General features: G+C 49.9%; 7 protein-coding genes and 2 non-coding genes across 18 annotated transcripts; 4 read left to right on the forward strand and 5 right to left on the reverse strand.

Annotated features, from left to right (window-relative positions):
• Positions 1-415: 415 nt before the first annotated feature.
• Positions 416-487, reverse strand: TRNAP-CGG. The gene has a single exon. It is a non-coding gene; the product is annotated as a tRNA-Pro (tRNA).
• LOC9651053 (splicing factor 3B subunit 1) lies at positions 474-4,513 on the reverse strand. The gene is made up of 2 exons (XM_024677331.1): positions 4,503-4,513; positions 474-4,436 (listed from the first exon to the last, which is right to left on the reverse strand). The coding sequence occupies exon 2, from the start codon at positions 4,432-4,434 to the stop codon at positions 625-627; it is 3,810 nt and encodes a 1,269-aa protein (XP_024533099.1). The 5' UTR covers positions 4,435-4,436; positions 4,503-4,513; the 3' UTR covers positions 474-624.
• Positions 4,514-4,654: 141 nt separating this feature from the next.
• On the forward strand, positions 4,655-10,513 carry LOC9651054 (protein yippee-like At5g53940). Of its 5 annotated transcripts, XM_024677213.1 has the most exons (11): positions 4,655-5,144; positions 5,208-7,607; positions 7,661-7,714; positions 7,774-7,830; positions 7,886-8,156; positions 8,208-8,310; positions 8,375-8,942; positions 9,077-9,360; positions 9,942-10,050; positions 10,137-10,192; positions 10,255-10,512. In XM_024677213.1, the coding sequence occupies exons 1-5, from the start codon at positions 4,683-4,685 to the stop codon at positions 7,940-7,942; spliced, it is 3,030 nt and encodes a 1,009-aa protein (XP_024532981.1). In that variant the 5' UTR covers positions 4,655-4,682; the 3' UTR covers positions 7,943-8,156; positions 8,208-8,310; positions 8,375-8,942; positions 9,077-9,360; positions 9,942-10,050; positions 10,137-10,192; positions 10,255-10,512. The 5 variants fall into 5 exon arrangements, with proteins under 5 accessions (XP_024532981.1, XP_024532979.1, XP_024532980.1 ...); XM_024677211.1 differs by having other exon boundaries at positions 7,774-8,156; XM_024677212.1 differs by having other exon boundaries at positions 7,774-8,156; positions 8,208-8,307.
• Positions 10,514-10,796: 283 nt separating this feature from the next.
• On the reverse strand, positions 10,797-13,510 carry LOC9650588 (protein EMBRYO SAC DEVELOPMENT ARREST 30). The gene is made up of 8 exons (XM_002972398.2): positions 13,157-13,510; positions 12,954-13,039; positions 12,639-12,876; positions 12,468-12,580; positions 12,313-12,403; positions 12,129-12,257; positions 11,517-12,070; positions 10,797-11,447 (listed from the first exon to the last, which is right to left on the reverse strand). The coding sequence occupies exons 1-8, from the start codon at positions 13,385-13,387 to the stop codon at positions 11,006-11,008; spliced, it is 1,884 nt and encodes a 627-aa protein (XP_002972444.2). The 5' UTR covers positions 13,388-13,510; the 3' UTR covers positions 10,797-11,005.
• Positions 13,511-13,599: 89 nt separating this feature from the next.
• TRNAR-ACG lies at positions 13,600-13,672 on the forward strand. Its single transcript has one exon. It is a non-coding gene; the product is annotated as a tRNA-Arg (tRNA).
• On the forward strand, positions 13,616-16,026 carry LOC112347051. 4 transcript variants are annotated; one of them, XM_024677230.1, is made up of 12 exons: positions 13,654-13,752; positions 13,799-13,855; positions 13,919-13,963; positions 14,010-14,078; positions 14,140-14,226; positions 14,278-14,643; positions 14,700-15,044; positions 15,095-15,147; positions 15,198-15,273; positions 15,332-15,411; positions 15,457-15,684; positions 15,741-16,026. In XM_024677230.1, exons 1-12 carry the CDS (start codon positions 13,711-13,713, stop codon positions 15,763-15,765), a joined length of 1,473 nt encoding a protein of 490 aa, XP_024532998.1. In that variant the 5' UTR covers positions 13,654-13,710; the 3' UTR covers positions 15,766-16,026. The 4 variants fall into 4 exon arrangements, with proteins under 4 accessions (XP_024533001.1, XP_024532998.1, XP_024532999.1 ...); XM_024677233.1 differs by having other exon boundaries at positions 13,616-13,752; positions 13,799-13,963; XM_024677232.1 differs by lacking the exons at positions 13,654-13,752; positions 13,799-13,855 and having other exon boundaries at positions 13,934-13,963; positions 14,140-14,200.
• Positions 16,027-16,032: 6 nt separating this feature from the next.
• LOC9651055 lies at positions 16,033-17,641 on the forward strand. 2 transcript variants are annotated; one of them, XM_024677234.1, is made up of 9 exons: positions 16,033-16,174; positions 16,229-16,319; positions 16,377-16,433; positions 16,496-16,552; positions 16,611-16,778; positions 16,829-16,907; positions 16,973-17,166; positions 17,234-17,358; positions 17,426-17,641. In XM_024677234.1, the coding sequence occupies exons 1-8, from the start codon at positions 16,059-16,061 to the stop codon at positions 17,324-17,326; spliced, it is 855 nt and encodes a 284-aa protein (XP_024533002.1). In that variant the 5' UTR covers positions 16,033-16,058; the 3' UTR covers positions 17,327-17,358; positions 17,426-17,641. The 2 variants fall into 2 exon arrangements, with proteins under 2 accessions (XP_024533002.1, XP_002972251.1); XM_002972205.2 differs by lacking the exon at positions 17,426-17,641 and having other exon boundaries at positions 17,234-17,418.
• Positions 17,344-18,647, reverse strand: LOC9650589 (tetraspanin-19). The gene is made up of 6 exons (XM_002972399.2): positions 18,318-18,647; positions 18,159-18,258; positions 18,022-18,102; positions 17,863-17,967; positions 17,643-17,813; positions 17,344-17,577 (listed from the first exon to the last, which is right to left on the reverse strand). The coding sequence occupies exons 1-6, from the start codon at positions 18,542-18,544 to the stop codon at positions 17,479-17,481; spliced, it is 783 nt and encodes a 260-aa protein (XP_002972445.1). The 5' UTR covers positions 18,545-18,647; the 3' UTR covers positions 17,344-17,478.
• LOC9651056 (DNA ligase 1) lies at positions 18,640-22,542 on the reverse strand. Of its 2 annotated transcripts, XM_024677229.1 has the most exons (21): positions 22,485-22,542; positions 22,168-22,431; positions 21,737-22,049; positions 21,420-21,673; positions 21,138-21,367; positions 20,973-21,089; positions 20,819-20,920; positions 20,647-20,763; positions 20,354-20,584; positions 20,212-20,306; positions 20,071-20,158; positions 19,890-20,021; positions 19,728-19,840; positions 19,575-19,676; positions 19,458-19,519; positions 19,332-19,403; positions 19,206-19,279; positions 19,092-19,148; positions 18,960-19,037; positions 18,824-18,901; positions 18,640-18,760 (listed from the first exon to the last, which is right to left on the reverse strand). In XM_024677229.1, exons 3-21 carry the CDS (start codon positions 21,859-21,861, stop codon positions 18,692-18,694), a joined length of 2,196 nt encoding a protein of 731 aa, XP_024532997.1. In that variant the 5' UTR covers positions 21,862-22,049; positions 22,168-22,431; positions 22,485-22,542; the 3' UTR covers positions 18,640-18,691. The 2 variants fall into 2 exon arrangements, with proteins under 2 accessions (XP_024532997.1, XP_002972446.2); XM_002972400.2 differs by lacking the exons at positions 22,168-22,431; positions 22,485-22,542 and having other exon boundaries at positions 21,420-21,686; positions 21,737-21,851.
• Positions 22,543-22,799: the final 257 nt, after the last annotated feature.

Raw genomic sequence — 22,799 nt, forward strand, 5'->3', positions numbered from 1 at the left:
GGTCTAGACTAAACAAGGGCAAGCTTACTGTGCGACCCGACCGCTTTCCAGCATTCAGGAAGTAGTAAAATGCCCACTCACCCGTCTCCACAACCCTAGAAACCAATTTTATATGGGAAAAAGGGGGGGTGGCAGAGCGTGATCCCTATTTCCCAGCGATGTTGCACGAAGAAGCAGACAAAAGCTAGGAGGCACCCAAGAACGCGAAAAGTAAAGAAAGCCGCAGCTGCACCACCACCACCTTGCACAAAAAATCAGAAGCCGCCAGCGCGCCAGCCAGCGGAGATCTAACGCTAGATTCGAATGTGCCAGTCGCCGACTGTAAAAAATGTACATAATATTATTTGTTTTACTGCGCATGGAGAAAAACGTTACGCTCCAGCAACATGATGCCATGTGGCATGGACAGCAAACCGGGGTATTCCGAGAATCGAACTCGGGACCTCTCGCACCCGAAGCGAGAATCATACCACTAGACCAAATACCCATTTCGTTGTTATTATCATTCAATTTATCACAACCCTAAACCCTATAAACCCCACACTATCCACTATCTTACACAAACTTTTAGAACGAACGAGAGAGAAAACGAGAGAGCAACGAAAGAGAAAAAGAGAAGCTCTTTCACACAAACATATGAAGCTCGGGCCGGCTGTAGATGTTCCTCTCGTCATCGTCGAGAATCGGATACGCCGCAACCAGCCCGTCCTGCGACCCGATGTAGAGCGAGTTGTAAATCTTCCAGTACACCTCGCGGACCTTCCTCGCCGGATGGAACAGCCCCTGGAGGCAGTAGCTCAGCACGATCACTGGCCCCAGCGACACCCGCATCGCCTCGATCGCCTCCATCACCGCGTTGATTACGTGCGGCGACGTCTCGAAGATGTTCGGCCACACGTAGTTCATGAGATGGATGAGCGCGTCCTCGCACCCCAGCCCCGCCACCCCGAGCGCCATATGCTTCACCGCCGACGCCGCCGTCTGCCTGTGCACCAGGTCCCTGTCCATGAGCGCGTCCTCGAGCAGCGGCGTCACCGCGTAGATGTAGTCCTTCCCCATCTCGCCGATGTACTCGAACAGGAACGAGAGCGACTTGAGCACGCCGTTCTGGACGTTGAGCTCCGGGACCCGGTACTCGTTCATCAGCGCCGGCAGCACCGTGAAGGGCGAGCACGTCTCCGCCACGATGGCGATCGCCACCGTCGTGCACACCCGGTTCTGCCGCTCCTGCACCTTCAGATTGTTGAGCAGCGTCGCCAGCACGTCCTGCGGACCGATCGCCTTGGCGATGTAGCCGAACGTGTTCACCGTCGCGCGCCGGATCCCCTTCTTGTGCGCCTTGAGCATCTCCAGCAGCTCGAAGCAGATGCGCATCCACTCGCGCGCCGGGACGTAGTCGGCGCCGCGGTCCGCGATCCGGCCAACCAGGTCGATGCAGTTCTCCTGGACCTTCTCGTGCCTGTTCTTGAGGATGGGAGTGAGCCGCGGTAGCAGGTCCTTGATCGGGGGCGTCATCTTCGACATGCCAATCACGTTGACGATGGCTTTCAGCGCGCCCAATATGGAGCCCAGCACCTCCGGGTACTCCTCACCCAGGTATTCGTACAGCACCACGCCTAAGTGTCCCATGAGCTGCTCCTCACCGCACTGCTTCATCACCACCGCGATCCGGGAGATCAAGTCCGCCGCCTGCTGCCGGACCTTTGCGCTCTTGTTGTTGAGCCGCCACTTGATCGTCCCGCATATCTGAGGCAAGTATGGCTTCGCGCGCTGGCCCATCGCGTTCACCACGGCTCCGAAACCGTTGAGCATCACGTTCGCGTCGTCGCTCGTCTGCTCCTGGAACGCGTACAGGATCCCGTCCACCAGAAACTCCTCCAGCCGGGAGTCGATGTCCGAAGCCCCCAGGTTGGACACCACCTTCTCGATCGTTTCCATAACCATCCGCCTGTACGGCTCGCTCTCGTCCTTAAGATCTTCCACCACCCTGCTCACGATGTCCGAGACACCAACTTTGTTGGCAATCTCCACGGTGGTGTCGACCAGCTGCCTGTAGTTCCTGCGGTCCAATGCCATCCTCCTGACCCAAAAGAACTTGAAGTACTGCGGGAGTATCTCTGTCTTGATGTAGTCCGCTTCCACACCCTCGGTGCTCACGCACTGCTTCACCACCTTTAACACGATCTTCTTCATTTCTTCGTCAGGAGACTGGAATTCCCGGATCAGGATCACCATGACTTCTTTGGTGTAGTAGTTCGCATAGACTGCATCCATCAGCGGAATGATGAACCCGATGGCCTTCAAGAACGCAGCTAGAACCTTGCCCCTGTGATTCCTGATGCCCTTCCAGAGAGGCTTCAAAACCGAGTCGAAGCTTTCTATACCGTAAGGCGCGGCAGCCTCGGCCAGAGCAGCCAAGGAGAGCGCGGTAATAGTCTTCACCTTCTGATTCTCGTCGTTAAGACCGTGCTCGATGATCTCCACCAGTGACTTCAGGTGCGGCAGTACCGCACACCCCATGAGAATTGCAATCTGCTGCACGATCTTGATGCCCGTGTGCCGCGCTTGCCACGACTTTTTGCTCTGACACACCGCCTTGAGGAACAGGAGAAGAGCTGGGATACCAAGTGCCGAGGCCACAACACTGAACGCTCGAGCCGTAGTGTTTCTTACGTACTCATCGATGTTGTCAATGTCGGGCCTCATTGCAGCGATCATGGTAGCCAGCCCCGCCGCCTTGCTGAGATTCGAGATTATTTCTCGGCCTTCAACTCGAGCATAATAATCCTCGTCAATCAGCAGTGGCTCAATCACCACCAGGATCTTGTGCACGAACGGCCTGACCAGCTCGTCCAGTTTGTACAAGACCCTGTCGATGACTTTCACCAGAAGGTGGCGCTCCTGATCCTCAAGCGTGGGAGACATTAGCAGTGGCAAGATCTGGTTGAACAGTGGACCAGCCCCGAACTCCCGAGCCTTGTCCGTCAGCTGCCTCAAAGCCGTCTTCCTCTGCGGAGGAGTACCGTTCTTTACCTTAAGTAGGAGCTTCATGATCTTCCTCTCTTTGTTTTCTTCAGGTGACATCTCATGCTCCTCTTTCTCTTGCAGCAGAGCACTGAAGTACTGGTAGTCCTCGGGCTTGATGAAAGGCAGGCCCTCCGGGGTTTCCTTCGGCACGTCGTACTGCTGGTTGCGATCCTCCTCCGGAATAGAGTACAAAGGCGTGCCACCCATTGGCGTCGGTGTCGCCAGCAACTTCCTCGCCGGAGTTCTAATAGGCACGTAGGACGCAGGAGCTTCGAGTACCTTGTACCCCTCGGTCGGAAGAATTGCGTCCAAGTCCTCGTCCGAAAGCGGTCGATTCCGCTCCTCAATGTCTCTCTCCCATCGATACATGTTGTACTGCTCCGGAGTCATGGTTGCCGCTCGCAGAGCAATCTGTCCGGGAGTAGGAGTCGCAAGGTCGGCACCTCCCATCGGCGTGATCCCCGGAGTGTATCCCAGAGGTGTAGCTCCAAGGATTGAAGGAGCACTTCCAACAGGTGTCTCATCCCAGCGAGAACGCTGCTTCTTGGGAGTGGCGGCTCCCGGTACGCCTCCAATGCTGGGTGTAGCATCCCACGCCACGCCAGGACCAGGAGTGACACCACCGCCAGGTCGAGGCGTCTCGTCCCACCGGTTCCGCCTTGGAGTTACAGGAGTCGCATCCGCGGACGCAGCTTTCCCCGGAGCAGGAGTCGCGTCCCAGCGGCTTGGAGCTGGGGTTGGAGCATCGGGAGCGTCCCACTCTGAGATCTTGGCCTTCTTTGACTCCTCCTCCTCCTTCGCTAAGTCCCATCTGTTCTTCCGCTTGGCAGCGGCAGCAGCAGCAGCAGCCGCGGACGACAGCTGCGCTTTCGTCGGAGCCTCGGAGGGCTCCTCTTTCACTTTCTTCTCCGTCTCCTCTTGCTTCTTCTTCGCAATTGCCCGGAGAGTCTCTTCCTTGTCCCGCTTGAGCTTCTCGTCCATCATCACCTCGGCATAAGTCCTGGTCGTGGGAGCTGGCGTCTTATCCCCCATGGCGAAGGCATCGTTTCTGTCTGGCGAGAGAGCTCTCTTAAACCTCGACTTGCGGTAGTCATCCTCCCTCGCGGCGATGGGCTGCGGCTTCCTAAACCCCAGCTCCTCGTCTGTCACTTCTCCGCGTGGCATCTCCGCTAGCACAGATTTGGGCGCGGTGTACGAGCTGAGCTGTCTACGCGATGCGCTAACCTGTTTCTCCCTCTCATTCCCGTCCTGATCCTCCTCCTCCTCGGTCGTGGCGATGGAATTCACATACTCCATCTTGTCCCCGTACAGATCATTGTCGAAACTTACAGATGAGAGCGCGGCGAGCTCCTGCTGCTTCTGCCGCCGCTCCTCCTGCACGCGCTCGATGTCGTCGTCCAATGCCATAGCTGGGAAGAATCCACACAGAGTGAAACCAAGAGCGCCAAGAGCGCCAAGAGCGCCAAGAACCCTACCTGGAAATGCGACGCCCTAAACTCCCAGGATACCCTAGCGCGCAAGGCCTATCTTTATAGTAGTGGAATGGACGGTTACGATCGTCTCACATACAACCAACGGCTGCTGACTTGCTTTCTTAGGAATATGCTATGCTCGTGAGTGGCATTAGGGCAAATGCTCCGCCAAGGGGAGCGGCTATGCGCACGGGAGCGCCAGGTACTCCATTCTTTCACCACGGCTATGGTTCTAGCTCGGGAGGAACAGGCGGTCTGGTAGTCGTCGGCGTTGTCGGGAAGAATGAGGAGGATTTGTCGCAGCTGCTGGACAGGATTTTGGATCAGCGGGTGTTTGGGGGGATCTCAGGCCATTTCTCGACGAATTCCGGGGCGTATGGCAGTAGATTAGATGCGTTTGGGCGGATTCCAGTCCCGGGCAGTGGCAGGGCGGAGGCTACTGCCACCTCGAGATATGGGAGTTGGATGAAGAACAGGCTGCGGCACTACTGCGATGAGGAACGAGGGATTCTCTTCGTCTTGTTTCCGTGTGGATCGCTTCCAGTGGAGCTCCTCGCGGAGGAGGATTTCTCTGTGATGGGCTTGGCCTCTTTGCTCGAGCAGCATGAGATGTTTGGAGTTCGAGGACTTTTCTTCATGTTCTCGGTAAGTTTGCTTGCTGTGTTTTTGTTTTATCGGGAGCTCTTAGCTCTTATTCTTTTTTTCCAGGTATGTCACGTTGTTCTCTTGGTTCAAGAAGGAGCTAAGTTTGATCCACGGCTCTTGCGGCTCTTCCGAGTGTTACAAGCCGCAAAAGCGGCGATCAAGATGCCGCTAAAGGGAGCTCAAGCTCGGGGTTTTTACACAGGTAGCTCGCCTGTGAGAGGTGGTCGCCAGGCTTCCGGTTTTTCTCTCATGTCCGGGCTCTCACACGGTTTGTTCCCGGGGCAGTGTACTCCGGTTCTTCTCATCGTCTGCATAGACGACTTCTCGGAGTTTGAGACTTCGGACGCTACAGTTCGGCAGTCGAAACTTTCCACGGGGGTAAGACAGGTTGGGAAGCTAGAGCAGGGAACACGACGAAAGTTTCAATCTTCGGTGGAAGCTCAGGTCCGGTTCTTGGTAAAGAAGAGCCGAACAATTCTTGGCTTTGGTGACTCTGGCTTAGGAGGTGGTATGGGACTTAGAGGCTCTGGCAATGTCATGGGAGCCGTTCCAGGTGGTGGTGGAGGTCCGGCACTCTTTACTATGGACCCGTCGAGGGTGGTGTTGTTTGTGGATCGCTTTTCGAATCGATGCTGCGATGCTTTAGAGGGTACTATTACCATCTTGGAAAACATGATCAAGGGGATCCCAAACGCAGAAGGGGCTCTCTGGGAGAATACAAGTGGAGTCACCGAGGACATACAGGCCGTAAGAGATTTTATATGGAGACAGGCCGAGATTGTTAGAGGCAGGGGAGGTACTCAAGCAATGTCTGTGGGTGTTGGGATGGTAGCTGCTGCCGCTGCCGCTGCTGCTGCTTCCGCTGCTGCCGGTTCCATGGGTGGTGCACTGAGGCCAATCTCGAATCCTCCTGAACTTCCAACTTTGCAAAGCTGGCTGACGGCGAGCAACACAATTCTCTCGTCGCTGCTGAAGTTTGAAGGAAAGGTGGAGGTTTCTCGACGTCAGAGCTGCCCTGGATCGGGAGTTGATGCTAGTGCCGGATCAGGTCTTAGACTTTTCAGCGAGGCAGACTTGGCGTGCATAGACTTAGCGTGTGCGGACACGAACACCAAGTTTTCAGCTTCTTGGTGCAAAAAGGCCATGCCTTCTGCTCGAGGAGTTTACTTGAAAGGACTGCCACCCTGCTATCCGACTGCTGTTCACAAGCACCAGTTGGACAAGGCTATCGGCGCCTTTAAAAGTATGGTGAGAGGCCCAGCAGTGAACGTGTTCTTGGAGAAGCTCAAACGAGAGTGTGAAGCTTTGTGGAAGTCGGGAAGGCAGTTGTGTGATGCCGTCAGCCTTACAGGGAGGCCGTGTACGCATCAAGTTCCAGAAAATGCCGAGAAGGAAGAAGTGCAAAGGCCTCACTCCAGCGGTTATGTGTTTCTCAGTGCCTGTGCCTGTGGAAGATCACGGAGGCTGCGAGAGGATCCTTTCGACTTTGACAGTGCAAACGTATCCTTCTTTCGGTTTCCAAACTGCGAGGACCTGCTACCGTCAGTGGTTCTGCCCCATCATTCGAAAGCATCGGAAGGGTCTGCATGGAGCATACTGCGGTTGGGGAATGCAAAGTATTATCAACCGTCGGCTGGTCTTCTGCAAGCTGGTTTTTGCGCCGATCAAAACTATCTCTCTCACTACGACATGTCACTCCACTACAAGTCTGCTGCTGAGCCGGAAAAGACGTTGGAAGGCTCTAAAATTTCAAAGTCGTCGTCTGATCAGGGAACGGTGACGAAGAAGCATTCCGAGGATCCGAAATTCAAGCCCGCGGAGAAGCAAAAGAATGCTGACGTGAAACTTGACTACAGCGAAGAGTCTGCTTTTCCGCCACTTCCTCAGAAGAATGGTCCGAAGCCAACGAAACAAACTCCTAAGAAAGCACCCGTAAAAGCAATGGAGTCCAAGACCAACAAAAGCGAGCAGCCGAAGGAGATGGTAGAAAATGGTGGTTCTCCTTTGAAAACAATTGCTGCTGACGCGGGGGGCGCTCGTGCAACCAAAGAGGCCGCGGACGTTGGTCTTTACATCGGGTTTGAGCACGAGTGTCCTCACGGCCACAGATTCTTCCTATCAGTGGAGCACTTGCAGAAGCTCAGCCCTCCATACTCTCAGCAGGCTGGAGTTGAGAAGAAAGCAAGGCGGAACAAGCTGAGAGGCAACCGAGCAGCACATTTGGATCGAACTGTTCCCGCAAAAACATCGGACAGGCTGCAAGATGGTGTGTCTGGCTCGCTCATTGAGTTCAATGCTGCGATGGAGAACCTGAGCGTGGTCGAAGCTGGTGGTGACGGACGCGTGCTACTGAACTCGGACCTCCCGATCTATATGGAATGTCCGCACTGCAAGGCGAACAGCAACAAAGAGAGCGACTTAAATTATGCTGGGACTGTTTCGCGCTTGCAGCGTATATTTCTGGTAAGTGTTCTTCTTGTTCTTGTAAAGACTTAGAGCTGCGGATTTTGTTTCAGGTAACCCCACCGTTTCCATTGCTCATGGCTTCGTGCCCTGTGGTGCAGTTTGATGTAAGTACTACTTTGCGTGTAATTTTTTTTCTGATGCGATTCTCGATTTTCTCTTTTAGGAAACGTCGACACCTAATGCTAAGTGTGCCATGCGTTTTAGCTTCAACTGCGAAGTGGTATTGCCACCAGACAGTTTTTTGAGCTTACGCCTGCCTTTTGTGTACTGCACAGAGAATGAGGATGGTTCTCTGTTGCCACTGCAGTACAAAGAGGATCACCCCGAGCTGAGCGCCTGGCTTGTCAAAGGCACCGTATTTTATGTCCTCTCCGGCAGGCAGTGACGACAAGAGACACGATTTCTTCCACTTCCACGATCCAGCTGCAGCAGACGTTATGTTTTCTCCCTCCAGTGATCACCACTTCAGCAAAAATCGTCATCGAGGTCTTTACAAAGGGAAGCTCGCTGCCGCCAGTCTCGCTTCATCGAGGTCCATGGAAAATGGTAAGCTGCACGCATTCAATTTTGTAAAACTAAGACTGTTCCTTTTTGTAGGCTCCGTGAGAGACCTCTCCATCACTTCGGTTTCGTCCAAGCTCTTGGCTTCGCTGTTGATATGTATAGCTAAGGCAGACAAGGAAACGTCACAGCAAAGGTGGTACGTCTTTTCGTTCCAGCGATCCTCTTGAAAATTGCATATAACCTTTGGAATTGCATTGCAGAGCTCGTTCAAAATCTTTCTTTCGCTCGAATCAACAGCGTCCCTGTTTCTAGTGCTGCTGCTACGCACGAAAAAATGTTCTAGAGAAGAAAGTTCTAGCACGAACTCTCCCATTCTTCCTCCCTTAAGCGTACGGCGGAGATTGGCCGTGATGTCATGCATATGGTACTGGTCATGTGCGTCATGTGGGGCATGACGTGGCGTGTGGGGAGGGCATGACGTGGCATGTGGGCATGGATGAGGGCCACGACAACACCATTCATCGGCATCGTCTTGGGCATTTTACATTCATCCTTTCCTCTCCCCACAAAGCAGGCGTGCATTGTCCACGTTAGGGTTCCAGTGAGGCGCCTTGTTATTTCGAGCCCTGGGGCGATGAGCGCGGCGCGATCGACGAGCAAGGCAGCGGCGCGACGCGCTGGGATTGCGTCTTGCTTGATTGATTGATTGCCGTGCTCCCTTTCTCGATCCCGCGGGGATTTTGGTGTCTCTGGAAAGGGGGCTTTGGCTGAATTTGCGTTTCCCGGGGCGATTCCAGGCTTGGCACCTCCCAATGCACAGATTCTGAGGTAAATTTCTTTCTCTCACTTCCATCATCACTTTGATTTTGTGTGTTCTTGCTTGCCCTTCCCTTTTGATTTGAGCTGGATGTCTGGATGGTTGTCTATCTTTCTTTGGATTGACGCATTCTTCTCTTGGCCAGCGTTGATAGTAAGGGATCCGATCGGCGGACATGGGAAGGCTGTGCCTGATAGAATTGGATGGGCGATTCTACAGCTGCCATTCTTGCCGGACACACCTCGCAAACTTCGATCAATTGATGTCAAAGGCATGCCATCCTATCCCTCGGTCTTCCTGCTTTCGTTACTCTTAAAATGTCTGATTAGAGGCCGTTTTCTCGTGTGCTGTGTTTTTATTTTTTTTCTTTCGCTTCTCCGCCCAGGCCTTTCACTGCCGACACGGAAAGGCTTATCTTTTCAACACAGTGTAAGTTCTCTCTCTCTCTCGCAACAAAGCAAATTCCCCATTCTTTCTTCATCGCTTGGAGGTATGATGAATCTCCATTGGCCGCATTTCCTTTTGGCTGCGTCTATTAATCTCCTCGCGTGTTTTTGCAGCTTCTTAGACATGAATCATGGTAGTGTTTGATAGGAACTAACCAAAGCTCTTTCTTTTTGTAATGGAGCTGCTTGCGACGTGACAGACGCCCTGTCACGGGAATTTGCATTGGACGGGATGGAGTGTTTCTTCGTTCTAAGATATGTCCTTTCAGAGGATTCCACGGAAGGCATCATATATCATCGGCCAGGCCTTTGATAGCGAGTGGACACATGGATGGTGGACGAGAGGTACTCTTTGGTATTAATATTTACAGGGTCCTTCGAGCGAGAGAAGCTCAAAGCAGTGACAACATCTTAGAGCTAAGGCTGGATCTCTTTTTTCTCCCGGTAGCACTAGGACTGCATTGCATGGCTATGCTGCTGATTTCCCGATCTCGCTTTTTCTTTCTTTCACATCCTTTTTTTCCTTTTAGCACTGACGCGGAGTGTGTTTCTCTGTTCCCGCAGTGTTAATGTGTTTGAGGGACCATTGGAGGAGCGGATGATGACAACCGGTGTCCACACTGTGGCTGACATTTACTGCAAGGGGTGCCAACAGAATGTTGGCTGGAAATACGTGAGTGGAATCCATCTATCACCATGCTTTTCTTCTTTTTCTCGTTCCTTGTTTCGTGCTTTGACTTGGTGCTATTGCTTTCGCAGGAATTCGCGCAGCACAAGGCCCAGAAGTACAAGGAAGGGAAGTTCATTTTAGAGAGGTAAATGCCGTCATTCAATGTTTTGTATGTGCATCAAGGATTTCTTGCTCGTTTGCTTGCAGAGGAAGAGTTGTAGGTTGCGAGAAAGGCGATTTCTATCTGGACACACAGGCGATTGGAAGTGACCCCGACGACGTACCGCTGGAATGATATTGAATGGATGGCAGGGAAATAACAAAAGCAAAGCGAAGCAACGCAGAGGAAAAAAAAAAAGAAAAAAAAGAAGCAAGGACACAAACTTGACACTTGCAGCATTGTCTAGATTCTCCTCAATTGTTGTATAGCCTCCAAACTGTAAGAAAGATTCCCATTTAAAGTTCCTTGGATTAGGAGTAAACCTTTTCGCGAAGGAAAAGTTGGTGCGAGTGTTTTGGAAGGTAGACACTACGTGAAGCACCAAACCAGGCAAGAAATTCGTATCACCATGCTTTTTCTTTCTTTGGTGGGCATCTTTGGAAGGAACGATGGTCGCCCGCCAACTTTCTCACTTACATTAAAATACCGCTCTTCTCCAGCTGCTTGACTTTGTCACAATGATATTTTTAAGAAACCAAAAAAAAAAAAAACAACAACCGTAAAAAAGAGCGAAAAGAGTAAACGAAAGAAGAAAAAAAAAAAGGCTTCGTTAGCTACAACATAGAGCACTTGGGAAGCAAAACAGTGCCCGCCTGTATATAGCGTTACAACAACAAGTCTCTCACTTTTGCCTGTGTTGCGTCACCTCCTCTTCTCACAATGTGTAAGAAAGAACTCGTCGTTCTTCGCTCGCTCGCCTCCATTAACTTTGGCAATTCGATCCTCTTCCGAAAGCGCTCAATCGTTTGGATCGTTGTCCTCGTCCACCTCCGCCATGAAGGCGTCCTCGGACGGCGATCGCTCGGCAGAGTCCACCACCGCCAGGCGATCGACTGCTGCTGCCGCAGTGGAGTTGAGAGGAAGCTCCTCCTCCTCTACACTGTCCATGAAATCCATGTCCTGTTCTTCTGTGTCACCGAAACCTGCGAGGCCGCTTCTCCTGCTCCACTCGGGGCATCTCCCCGGTGTGTCGGCCTCGCTCTGGCTCTGGTTCCTCGAGCACACGCACTCCGGAAGAGGGTGGGACAAAAACGAGAGCGGCCTCACGCTGGAGGAAGCTGCGGCAATCCCCTCCTCTCCGGACGACTTGAGTATCGAGTTTCTCGCGGCGGCCATCCACTCGCGACCGGGATCATACATATGATCCCGGACTTGCATCAACAGCTTCGCCAGTGGCTTCCTGTCAAACAGTCACAACACGGACGTGAGCAAACATAACAAGCAAAGGCTACGATTAGAAAAAGTCTACCTCTCCGGCCGATAAGTTCTTCGGGATGCTCCAGCATATACACGGTGTCCCATCACGAGGCTGGCGAAGTTTGGATGACCACTCTTGTCCTCATCGAACGCACTAAAAAAAGCATCAGCCTGTGTGCAAATAATATAGTCGAGTGCCTGCCACAGCAGCTTATGGCTGCGGATCCTCATATCCTTGAGCGCTGGTGCTGGCTCCGTATCGGATTCCCCGATCCAGCCCCACCATCCTTCCAACTCATGCGAGTACTTTGGCCTCCCTGCGGGTGGTGGCAATGGCCTCGGCCTCGGCCCGGCTTTTTCCCAGGCTGCCAGCCTCGCCTTCTCGTTGATCTTTGGCAGGATGAATGGCGGAGGCGGTGGAAAGTCTGGCTCCTCGCCGTAGACTGTGAAGCGCTCTCTCGCGGTCGTGAGTGTCGTCCTGTCCTCGAGATTAGGATACATGCTGCGGAGTGGGAGAAGTATTCGCTGGCCACCAAACACTTCGACACCTGAGATGTAAATGCGTGAAGTTTGCTTATATCCTAAGGATCGAAGGAGAACGCCAACCTTGAAAAGCAAAAGTGGAGTTTTTAATCTGACTAACGAGCTGGAAATAGAAGAGTACCTCGTCTGGCATCAGAGGACAGGAGCCATTTAGCCACTGCATCTCCGAATCGACGTTAAGCTCCCCACGCACAATACCATTCTTTATCATCTTGGCTCTTCTGTATTGAATTAATTCCGTGTGAACATCCTGGAACCATAAAGTTGGTTTAAGACAACGACGTGAGAATAGATTTTGATTGTACCTGGAACCGCTCTGCACAGCCATGATATGCCAGCGTATCTCGTTCCAACCCAAGGTGCAAAGCCATGAATGGCTTTCCAGCAGTTTTCAATCTGATCACCATCAAGTACTTTGTTTGAAAACCATAAAAAAGGAACACGTTTGGTATGCTCGTACCTGGCCAGCATTTTTGTGCTGAGCTCCTCTATCTCCTGCCGGAACTTCAAAGCGTGGAAAGCAACGCGGCAGCGCAATCTCTGATAGTGCTCCAAGTCCGTGCCGAGCAAGCTCTAAAAGAACGCTCATATATCTCAAACTCCACATCATAGAGCGGAAAAAAAGAAATACCTGGAGACAACCTCCACCGGAAACCGAGAGCCCGACAACACCCTCCTTTTCAATCTCGGGAAGAACATCTTGAACGTAAAAATCCACAGAAGCGGTGCTCGACACCACAAGATAGCTCTGATTCTTCGTTTTCTGCCGCAATCTTTTCGGAAGCCGAGTGACAACGGGCACGTCGTTCGAAAGCACCGAAACGAAGTGCTGCTCATCATACAGGTAGTCGAACCCTCTAAACTTGGAACTGGTTTGAGAAAACAACATAGAAAACAAAGAAAAGACGTGATTGAGAGATACAAACGTTTTTCAATGAAACCATACCTTATTTGCTTGGCAACGACTTCCCGGAGCTTTGGAACAACAAGAGTGACATTCAAAAGCCTGGCCACCACGATGAGATCACAAATCTAATGGAAAGAACAAAATGATCCACCACAAAACTAGAAAAAATTAAAACGCTTCATAAGATCGCTACAGTCTAGGAACAAAGAAACAAAACGAGGAAGAAACAAGGAAGAACTTACTGAAGACCTAATCTCGTGGAAGTCTCCCCGGATTTCGGCGTGGAGAAATCCTCTGGTGGCGAGAATGGGCGCTGGGTGGACGCCGCCCGGCTGCTGGAGCTCATCCGCGGCCCTGGCCCAGGTGTAGTAGCGCGCCGCGAAGAAGTGGGCGGCCAGGGAAATCATGGACAGCGCCATGCCCAGCACTGCCACTGTCTTGAGGCTGGATTTGAACGCCATGCCATTACGCATTGCGAGATCACGCCCGCGCGCTGTAGATCGCGACGAGAATCATCCCGGAGACGAAGAAGAAGAAGAAAGAAGCTTCCAAAAAGAGATCGGGGGAAAAAACCCTACTTGAGCCGCGGGCCATGTCAGCGCCACGTCATACATTATTTTCTCTCTCATTATTTTGTTTTGACCAGGGATCGAACCCAAATCTTATCCATTGTTTTAAGTGTAATGATCTCATGGCCCAATGGATAAGGCGCTGGTCTACGGAACCAGAGATTCTGGGTTCGATCCCCAGTGAGATCGTTTTGCTTTGCTGCTTGTTTTCAAATATCAGGGCTTCCATGGCGATGGTGCTCCAGGAAGAGCTGCGTCAGGTCTTCGAGGTAGAGTGGCCAGTAAAAATTTTTGCTCTAGCAATCAGTCATTCAGGTGATCGAAGCCAGGAGTTGCGCCAATGACTTGAATCTAGTGGTACATCTCACTAAGGCAAGATCGTTTTCATTCATGCAACTAAAGGACCCGGCTTCTTTTCTTCTTTTTCTTGTGCAGGCAACCAAGATTCTCAAAGAAATGGCACAAGACGAATCAACCAAAGTAATCACCAGTTTCTCTTTTCTAACTTCAGCCATGGTTTTTGCAGCTACATTGTGATGATGCCCAAGGCAGTCGTCTTTACAAGCTCTTGGAATCTCATACAAACTTGCTTCTGGTATGTTTTCTTTTCTTTTCTTTTTCTCAAACACACAAGTGCTTAGCTACGTCTTTTCCAGAGCCTGTTACATTGCCTGGATGATCCATATGTTGTTCATTGTGCTCGCAAGACACTACTCGGTATTTCCGACTACCTCTTACCATATGTAATGCTGTTACGCGTTCCTTGATCGGTAACTCAATGTTTTTTCTTCCAGAAAAATTGGAGAACATATATCCAGCTTCTGTGGACAGCCTCTCGATCGCCAACGACGGATGTGCTATTACTCTTCCGTGACATTTTCAAGCTTTGTCACGAGAGAAGAAGGCCGAGCGCTACCGAGGTTCTTGTGGAGTGTCTGGGATGCAACATGTCTCTGTTGATCACTGATCACCCTTCTGGCTTGTACTGGGGCGCTTTTCTCAGGCTGCTGATTACTTCAGTACGGATTCTCCAACGGCAAGAGGAAACTGTTCTAAGTTCGTCTTTTCTGGCGAGACTAAAGGATGTGCTACCGTCAGTCGCGAAAAACTTTTCTCGTGAAGATTTTACTAGTGCAAGATACGCCAAGTACAAATCACTGGTACGTTTCTCATAAAGCACACACTTGTTCTACTCACGTTTCTTGTTTCCGACCAGGTGCTACTGCTCAAACTGTCAGAGTTTGGTGATCCCGAAGTGTCACTTTGTTCTTTGACGCTTCTTTCCACTGCAGAGCCTGGACTTTTACAGCCTTCGTTGCGGACATCTCCAAAACTGACTCAGTCCTCACCATTTCAAAACAGCGATGATGCATCGCCGGAACTACAAAGGCGTGCCATACTCATTTTGTTGAAGAGCGTGATCACAGCGAAGAAAACTGTTTCCGAAGATGTGAACAAACTTGCAGAGAAAGTTTTTCTTGACTGGCTCGCAGGTGAAGACGAAACCCATGGTGCTATGGATGATCTCCTCTTGTCACTGGTGCACTTGTACGTGGACGAGGTAGATGATTAAAAATGCTGTTGTTGATTGACAGTTTTCAACATTTTCAGGACGATATGCTGCTCAACCTTCTCGTAACTTTCATGGACTTCCAATCTGATTGGTAACCTTTCCTTCTTTCGGTTGTCCTCATCAAGCCTGTGCGGATTGCAGGTACAAAACCAACCACTATCAAGCATTTTTCTGCTTTATTTGTCCTCGGCGAGTTTTCCATCTATTCCTTGGAGCGGTATGCTTGTTGTCATTTGATTCTAGAAATATATGGTGCTCAATCGTAAAATCCACAGATATGTTATGATCACACCGTGTTGATCGACTTGCTTATCTCTGAGACTTCCGGGGTATCATGTATTCACTACTTGCTCAGGTAATTCTTGTGTTTGAAGATCCAATCTTATGTGTACTTGTGCAGATGCTTGAGAGTGATTGGAGACGACTGGGCTGAGTTCCTGCTGATACCTCGGAAGATGAATACCTACAGCCTTGAAACGAGGAAGAGAAAACGTGTCGACGAGCTTCCACTGGTCCATGAAGTCTCGAGTGAGCGGGCAAAGCTTTGCCTCGTTCATCTCCATGGCTCTATTCAGCGGCTGCATGCCAGGAACTTATTTCCATACAATGCTGGCCCGCTTCTTCAAAGGTAGCAAAGGATTCGAAAAAACTTTCTCTACTGATGTTCGCGTTCCTGTGCACCAGGCTCGCTGGGTGTAGCAAGCTTTGAACGTGGTCAAATGACACAAGAACACAACAGGCCTCGTTTGGTAGTTGAAGAGCATTCTCAAATGAATCGAGAAGCGCTCGCCCGAGAAATGGAGAAAAGCTCGCAGATCGACGAGGAAGATTCACGCCGGAAAAGCTCAACCAAAAGAGAGATATCGAAACTCTCACTCACTCTCTCTCTCTCTCTCTCTCTCTCTCTCTCTCTCACACACACTCACACACAGAGATTAAAAATGAATATATACTTAATTCCACTTTTAAATTTAACTTTTTCTAGGGTTAGGGCTTTTGAGCATGGCGATGGTAGCATCAGCGCCATGCCTGCTCCTTGCGTTCTCTATGCTGATTGCTACTGTCTCGGCGCATTCTTCATCAGCGATGGCGCCCGCTTTCATCTGGTCGAATCTCAGGTATCAATAGTCACTAGCAAGCGGCAGCTGGAAATTCATTGCAATTTCGCTCAGATGCGTAGATTCAGGTCAGCAAGTGAACTACCAGGTGTCCGATGCTCGGTCTGTCACACGCGCGGCGCTTGAGCAGCTGGATATGAAGAAGGTAGAGCTCCATTTCTCCTTGAAATCTCTACTTATCTTCCGCTTTGGTTGCCTCCAGTGTTTGGATGAATCCGAGAAGCCAGCTGATTTGCTTGTGGCATTTGTAGGAAGTGAGGTAACGTCGTTTGTCGATTCTAAGCTGTTACAGAAGGGAGTAAGATCTTCCATTTTTTCCAGGTTCGTTCCGTGGAGCTCTCGAATGAGTTGAGCTCCTATACTGTTGAGAAACTTAAGGTCATTGGTCCCTGCTACCTCTTGAAGAGCTGATACAAGTTTTTCTCATTTCCCGCAGGGGTTGATACTGGCTTCCAATTCGTCGCTGTCATTTCCATATGTCGCCGCAGCGGATGGAATCTCAATCGGCAGCGATGTTGTTCGCACACTGCAAGATAGCACGGACTTGGTTGCGGCATTTGGATGTCCTGGCACGCTGTCCTCGCTATCGGTTCTAGAAGCCGAGGTTCTTACAGCTTCCCGACACTGGAGGTTTTAATTTTTCCTTTTCTTCAGAACTACGTCGTTTCAACGAAGGCCGAGCATGCACAGGTCTTGTTACTCTGTTTGTCTTCCTCAGCCCTGGAACCTGAAGGTCTGTATGCGTTTTTTTCCAAGCTCGCTCGTTCCATCTAATAGATTTTGCCACGGCATTTGCAGGACAAGTCGTGCAAAGGATCCTCTCCAAGCTGGAGGAGTCTTCCGTTCGATATGTAGCTTTGTACGCATCGGATCCTCTTGGATTCGAAAGTTTCTACGCGTCGAAGCACAGGATGCTGGCATCGAATGACACGAAGCCATACTGTGACGATGTTTGCAAGACAAAAGCGACACTTCTCGAAGCAATCTTTGTGGTAAGCTAGTGTCTCTTTTCTTGTTTCTTTTCATTCTCTCACGAAAACATACTCTTGACTGCCACAGGTTATCGTTCTTCTTATGATCCTGATTTCCGGCCTGTGCTGCATGATGGGCATCCAAACACCGCTCCGATTCGAGAAGCCACACGAAAGCTAGGAGTTTTTACACCGGACTACTACGGAAAAATTGTAAGCATTGTAATTTAATTTCCTAATAACAGCTCGGAACAACGAAAAAACCGCTTCGCATCCAAAGGAATCCATACACAACCTTTTTTACAAGGATCATACCACGAACGTAGGCACGATTTACATGATGGTGCATCTGCTCCGGCTCTCCTCCGGAGCTCCATTCTGCTGAAGAAGACGCCTCGACTCGGATGGTGTGTAGGAAAACTCCCCGGCATACTGGAGAAATCAAAATGTTTGCATTGTGAACGCTGAAATGAGATCGAAGAAAAAAATTTGAGAACCTTGTCTCTCAGCTTGGTGCTCCGTGTCGATGATAGCTCTGGTGGCGATCCTTGACGCCGAACGTTTGATCTTGTCGGAGGTCTAACGTAGTCGTCGTCACTGTCATAGCCGGACCTGTTAAAGTCGCCGATCACGGCTCTCAGGATCATTCCAAAGAGGAGGCCCAGAACCTGTGCAAGACATTCTCGGAAAATACCAAGAGGAAAAAAAAAGAGATACCTCCACAATGACAACGGTCAACCCGATCCACTTGCAGAACTCGGCGTTTTTCTCCACAAACTTCCTGATGCTGTGGATTTCACCAGTGGGATCTTTTGGAAAGTCCTGGATACGAGCCTTGAGAAAACAAAAACAAAAAGGGAAGAACGAGATAATTACCCGTTCCCATGACTTGTCGAAGAAAATGGTGGCAGCGAGAGCTGCTTGGAGCAGAAGAAAAATTCCCAAGAACACAGAGCTCTGCAAAACAGAAAAAGTTCCATTCGACACAAGAAAAGAAAATTGGAGAAACTTACGCAGCACAGGCAGCATCCACTGGCAGCTTCGGCCGCAACGTATCCCGAGAAAGAGATTATGCAAACAAAGATGCCAACTCCCATGAACGCGTACACAAACCTTACACAAAGCAAAAGAGAAAAAAAAATCTGAGTAGTAGTAAAAATTACAGGCAATACCATGGAACCGGAAGAGAGAGCTCCACTCCAATCCGCGACGAATTTGCCATCGCCCCCAGCAGCTCGGATCGAACAACCGGCAAAGAATTCAATCCATCGTCGTCATCCCCGTGCTTGTGGAGCTGATTGAGCATCCACACCGAGTAGAGGATCATACCTAGCCCAATCACGAACAGCAGCAAGTTGAGGAGCTTGACGACGATCTGGAGGCATCCCCGGCATTTCATCTTGCGCGCGCGGCCGAGCGATGGAGCTATGGCGCAATGGCGCAGCGTGGCGCACGGCACAGATCTACCAGCTAAGCTAAATTTGCTTCCTCCAAAAAATAGGGCTCTTGTATTGGGTCTTTAAAATCTTAAATTTAAGGGAACTTTTTAACTACTGTCGTCCTCGTTCTTCGTACTGCGATGGTTTATCTTTTGTGCGCGATACAAATCCACTACCTGAGAATGCAAAGAAGGATGTTATATATTACAATGCAACACGAACAGCCGAAAGAGTGGAACCTGGTCGGAAGAAGTTGCTTGCTCGGGTTTTTTATCCTCCCTCATTCTTAGCAGCCGAGGAAATCGAAGAGAGATGCCCTGGCAATGCAAAAGAATGGAGATGGAGAATTCCTTTTTGTCACTACAAAGAACATACCTTGCTTGTCTCCAGCTCGCCATACGCAGCTTTGTGCACGGGACTGATGCTTAGATCAGCAGCCTTCACCTCCCAGACCTGCAAAAAGCCTTAGCTCTCGAATCCAACTTCTTCTCAAACTTCTGCCAGTACCTCTACAGGATCGAACCAAACGTCCACCGCAAGCGTTTCACCGTATCGGTAGTAAGGCTAAAGCGCAAGGATTAAGTGGAAACATTAAGTGGAAACTATGGGGCGAATACGTACCCTTGGAGTGTCAATGACGTGCTTTCGAAGAGTGTTGGACCGCTCCTCGAGAACAGCTTCAGTAAAGCCCGTGCCTGCACAAGCGTGGTTTTAGTCGAAGTGATTCAGGAGCTGTGCGCAATCTACCAATTTTGCAAATGCTTTGGTATTCCTCCTTGTCGGGATCATAGCATGCCAAGAGGAACGCACCATAGACGCCTGTTCAGTAAAACGTGTAGCAAGAAAAAAAAGTACAAGAGAATGCAGTCTTACCAACTCGCTTTCCTCGCCCATGGAATGCACCGATCGGAACCAAGTCCAGCGAATCTCCTATGCTGAGAAACAGAAGTTTAGCTTTGAAGAAAAACAAGGAAAGAAAGCAATGCTTACGTATCCATGTAATCCTTTTTGAGCTTCAGCCAATTGTTTGAGCGCTTTGCGGGCTCATACGTCGCATCCTTCTCGAGTGTCTTGACAATTAGTCCCTCGCAACTGCGCCACACAAGTCAGACTATCGAAACCCAACCACGATAGAGACGAAACCTATGATTGATGGCATCGTCCAGAAAGCTCTGAATCTCTTCCAGCTCTTTGGAGTTTGTTGCGGTTGCAAACTGGAACTCTCCAGGTTTCTCGATAAAGGATTGATATAAGAGCTGTGAAAACGTCCAAAAGTTAAGTCGCAAAGCTCAGAAAGAGTCTAACCTCGCGCCTTCTAACAAGTTGTTCTTGCAATAGTACTCTACCATTTAGATATAAGAGATCAAACGCAAATATGAGAACTTTCACTTTGATATCACTTAAAATAACGCCCTTCCTTGCCCGCGTGCTCAAGACCTACAAAAAATACTTAATTTCAAACAATGAAAAGCTGATCGCATCTTACTTGAAAAGGCAGGATCTTGTTGCTTTCCTTGTCATATGCAACTATCTCGCAATCCATTACAAATGAAGACACCTCCGGTTTCATATAGCTGTATCAAGAAAATCAAGCATGTCTCGTAGGAAACAAAAATACAATTCGTACCCACTTATGGAAGAAGTTACATCTGGAAACTTCCCAGTGTTGCGCTCTGCATTTCTGCTATAGACTTCGACCCTGCCATCCTCGAAGTAATGAATCTGTGAAGCGCACGTAAGAATAAGCAAAAAAAAATGTTCTTAGCTACCTGTGCTCTTTCTCCATCGTACTTGTATTCACAAGTAAACACGGTGTTCTGGAACTTGTCCAGGATTTCCGATACACCTTTTGTGGGCTTTGCAAGCATGGGCCCAACCGGAACCCCTACTGTAAACGCACAAACTTCAGGTAGCTTGGAGATACCATCTGTCAGTAAAATAGGTACTATCTTCTCAAAAATTGGAAGAACCGAGTACGTTTGTTTCATAATCTCCGCTGCCTGTTTATCAAAAGAACATGTGAGCTACAAGATATACAGACGAGAAGCACAAACTATATCACCTCTTCTAGCCGACCTGGGAGCATTGAACTAGATACAGGTGGCTGCTCCGCATATACTGCGGCTTGAGCTAATGCAACCAAAACGGTGGCCTCTGCAAGTCCAACACGAAGCTTTGCCTGAAATTTTAAGAAAAAGAAACGTTGGAAAAGTCCATCAAATGAACCAACTCACCTGAAGCAACCGCACGAGGTATTGAGGTTCACAATCAGTCGCAGCAACAAGAAGCGACTTCATTCTAGATCTTTTCTTTTCCTGGCTATCCTTGCCACTTTCCTAGTGGAAGAAAGCTTTAGAAAGTAAATAGAGTTATAAAGATCGACTCTACCTTGGCTATGGAGCGGAAGGTTTCCAGTACTTTTGCGCAGGTTAAAGGAGGATGTTTGAACATCAGTCTTTGCGTTGAGCGACTGGCCTTAGCCACAAGTCCCAAGTCTCCAAGAGCCTGCATTCAGCCAGTATAAACAAAAGCTAGAGGCAATAAAAACCGAACCTTCATCTGGCTCTTTATCTGGTCCTCCTTCCTCCCAAAGGCATCAGCAAGAGCTTTGATGATCGAAGCGTCACCAATTCCAAGCTCGATACCATCGTGAGCAGGAGCGATTTTATTTGCGGAGAGGTAAACCACCGGAAGCAAGTCCTGCGGCGTCGTTGCTATGACTGTCCGAAAAGCGTTGCAAAGAATCTCTGTCATGACAAGCCTCCCACTCTCGTTCGAGATCACTGCAAATGAAACTAAGTTTCCGAAAGAGCAAAGACAAAAAAGAGAACTTACTGTCCATCACTCTTGCGAAGAAGAGGAATGGGACTGGCTCTTTGTCTTCCCAGAACGCTGCTTTCCTTGGATCAAAAGGCTTGGAACGCAGCGCGTCCATAGCTTGATCCACGCCTGGCATCTCCCCTGTTACCTGTTGAGTGGAAGAAGTGGAAACTTCCCTCGTCCCCTTAGACGAAAGTGGAGCTCGTCCCTTGTTTGAAGCAGCGGCAGCGCTGCTCCGAGCAGCGCCCATGAGAACATCGGCCACAGTCCTGCCCGACATCTCTAGAGCGTTTCAATGAGGCAAATCTCTAGAAAGCTGCGAGAGAATTTACGTGTAGTGTCGGAGACGATTCAGCGATGGGAGAGCTCGGATCGATGGCGCTGCTGCTGCGACGAACAGGCGGCCCTGTAAACACGCTCGCAGTGTCGCTGTGGACGCCGATCGCGCCACGAGCATTCTAAAACCCTAATCTACTAAACCCTACAAGATGGAAGCTTTCTTTTTCTTTTTTCCCGCCATAGCCGCTATTTTACTCCCTGTGAGTGTTCTTCCATGGGCTGGGGCTGCGCTACCGCCGCCAGTCCTCCAGCTTCTTCTTGCTGCTCCAGCGCTCGTTTGTACCATCGATTCATCGAAAAGATTGTCTGGATCAAACAAATCAATTGATCAAAGCAGAGAGAGAGAGAGAGAGAGAGAGACTAGGGCATATAGACAATCGAGAATTTCGAGACGAAGAGAGAAGAGGTAGCTTAGCTGCATTACCTGAATGCCGGCAGCCCAGGCGAGGAGCACCGCCACTCCGACAGTGCGCTGATCAAACTTCATTCACGCCTAGGGTTTATGGCTCGGTCGAAGAGGTTTTTAGCAAAAAAACGAGACAACGCTAGCTAAGATCTAGAATTCCTCCTCCAGATCGTCGCTAGGCCTCTCTTCTCTGATCGGCGCTGCTGGAATTTGCTCCACCTCGTCCACTCTCCCAAACTTCTCATTGAACCCGGGCTGCCGTTTGAGCCAAGACATATGCGCCTACAAACGAAGAAAAGAAAGAGGTCTCTTGCCTCTAAATCATCTTCGCAAACCTGTAACGCGGCAGCCCAGATGATGAGAACAGTAGCCGCGATCGCTCTCTTGTTCATCCCTCTAAAATCGAGTAAGTATACAGAAAGCTTAAGAAAGGAATATCTTACAATATATTCTTTACACCCTTTGGTTTAATCTAGTGACTGATTTTAATTTTTTTTCTCTAATCATATTTAGCTCTTCCTAATGAGAAGGATCGCGGTTTTACCATAGCGCTGCCTCCATGATTAATTATCGTTGAGAATGTTGCCAATGGGGGTAGCATATGCAATTGCTTTATGCCACCAGACATCACACGGGTGATATTTATTTAT

Source organism: Selaginella moellendorffii, unplaced genomic scaffold (genome assembly GCF_000143415.4).
Source record: "Selaginella moellendorffii unplaced genomic scaffold, v1.0 SELMOscaffold_19, whole genome shotgun sequence".
Lineage (NCBI taxonomy): Eukaryota > Viridiplantae > Streptophyta > Lycopodiopsida > Selaginellales > Selaginellaceae > Selaginella > Selaginella moellendorffii.

Excerpts from the sequence above, each read along its gene's own strand:
- LOC9651053 (XM_024677331.1), bottom strand. The coding sequence starts at position 4,434 with ATGGCATTGGACGACGACATCGAGCGCGTGCAGGAGGAGCGGCGGCAG.
- LOC9651054 (XM_024677211.1), top strand. The coding sequence starts at position 4,683 with ATGCGCACGGGAGCGCCAGGTACTCCATTCTTTCACCACGGCTATGGT. Across the intron at positions 5,145-5,207 it reads GACTTTTCTTCATGTTCTCG|GTATGTCACGTTGTTCTCTT; the intron begins GTAAGTTTGCTT and ends CTTTTTTTCCAG. Across the intron at positions 7,715-7,773 it reads GCCCTGTGGTGCAGTTTGAT|GAAACGTCGACACCTAATGC; the intron begins GTAAGTACTACT and ends TTTCTCTTTTAG.
- LOC9650588 (XM_002972398.2), bottom strand. The coding sequence starts at position 13,387 with ATGCGTAATGGCATGGCGTTCAAATCCAGCCTCAAGACAGTGGCAGTG. Across the intron at positions 12,581-12,638 it reads CCGGTGGAGGTTGTCTCCAG|AGCTTGCTCGGCACGGACTT; the intron begins GTATTTCTTTTT and ends GCGTTCTTTTAG. Across the intron at positions 12,404-12,467 it reads AGCACAAAAATGCTGGCCAG|ATTGAAAACTGCTGGAAAGC; the intron begins GTACGAGCATAC and ends GATGGTGATCAG.
- LOC112347051 (XM_024677233.1), top strand. The coding sequence starts at position 13,711 with ATGGCGATGGTGCTCCAGGAAGAGCTGCGTCAGGTCTTCGAG. Across the intron at positions 14,079-14,139 it reads CTCATACAAACTTGCTTCTG|AGCCTGTTACATTGCCTGGA; the intron begins GTATGTTTTCTT and ends CGTCTTTTCCAG. Across the intron at positions 15,045-15,094 it reads TGCACTTGTACGTGGACGAG|GACGATATGCTGCTCAACCT; the intron begins GTAGATGATTAA and ends CAACATTTTCAG.
- LOC9651055 (XM_024677234.1), top strand. The coding sequence starts at position 16,059 with ATGGCGATGGTAGCATCAGCGCCATGCCTGCTCCTTGCGTTCTCTATG. Across the intron at positions 16,553-16,610 it reads ATACTGTTGAGAAACTTAAG|GGGTTGATACTGGCTTCCAA; the intron begins GTCATTGGTCCC and ends CATTTCCCGCAG. Across the intron at positions 16,908-16,972 it reads CTCAGCCCTGGAACCTGAAG|GACAAGTCGTGCAAAGGATC; the intron begins GTCTGTATGCGT and ends CGGCATTTGCAG.
- LOC9650589 (XM_002972399.2), bottom strand. The coding sequence starts at position 18,544 with ATGAAATGCCGGGGATGCCTCCAGATCGTCGTCAAGCTCCTCAACTTG. Across the intron at positions 18,103-18,158 it reads GTGGATGCTGCCTGTGCTGC|AGCTCTGTGTTCTTGGGAAT; the intron begins GTAAGTTTCTCC and ends TCTGTTTTGCAG. Across the intron at positions 17,814-17,862 it reads TGACCGTTGTCATTGTGGAG|GTTCTGGGCCTCCTCTTTGG; the intron begins GTATCTCTTTTT and ends TGTCTTGCACAG.
- LOC9651056 (XM_024677229.1), bottom strand. The coding sequence starts at position 21,861 with ATGCTCGTGGCGCGATCGGCGTCCACAGCGACACTGCGAGCGTGTTTA. Across the intron at positions 20,764-20,818 it reads ACCTCGTGCGGTTGCTTCAG|GCAAAGCTTCGTGTTGGACT; the intron begins GTGAGTTGGTTC and ends TTAAAATTTCAG. Across the intron at positions 19,404-19,457 it reads TGGGCGAGGAAAGCGAGTTG|GCGTCTATGGTGCGTTCCTC; the intron begins GTAAGACTGCAT and ends TTTACTGAACAG.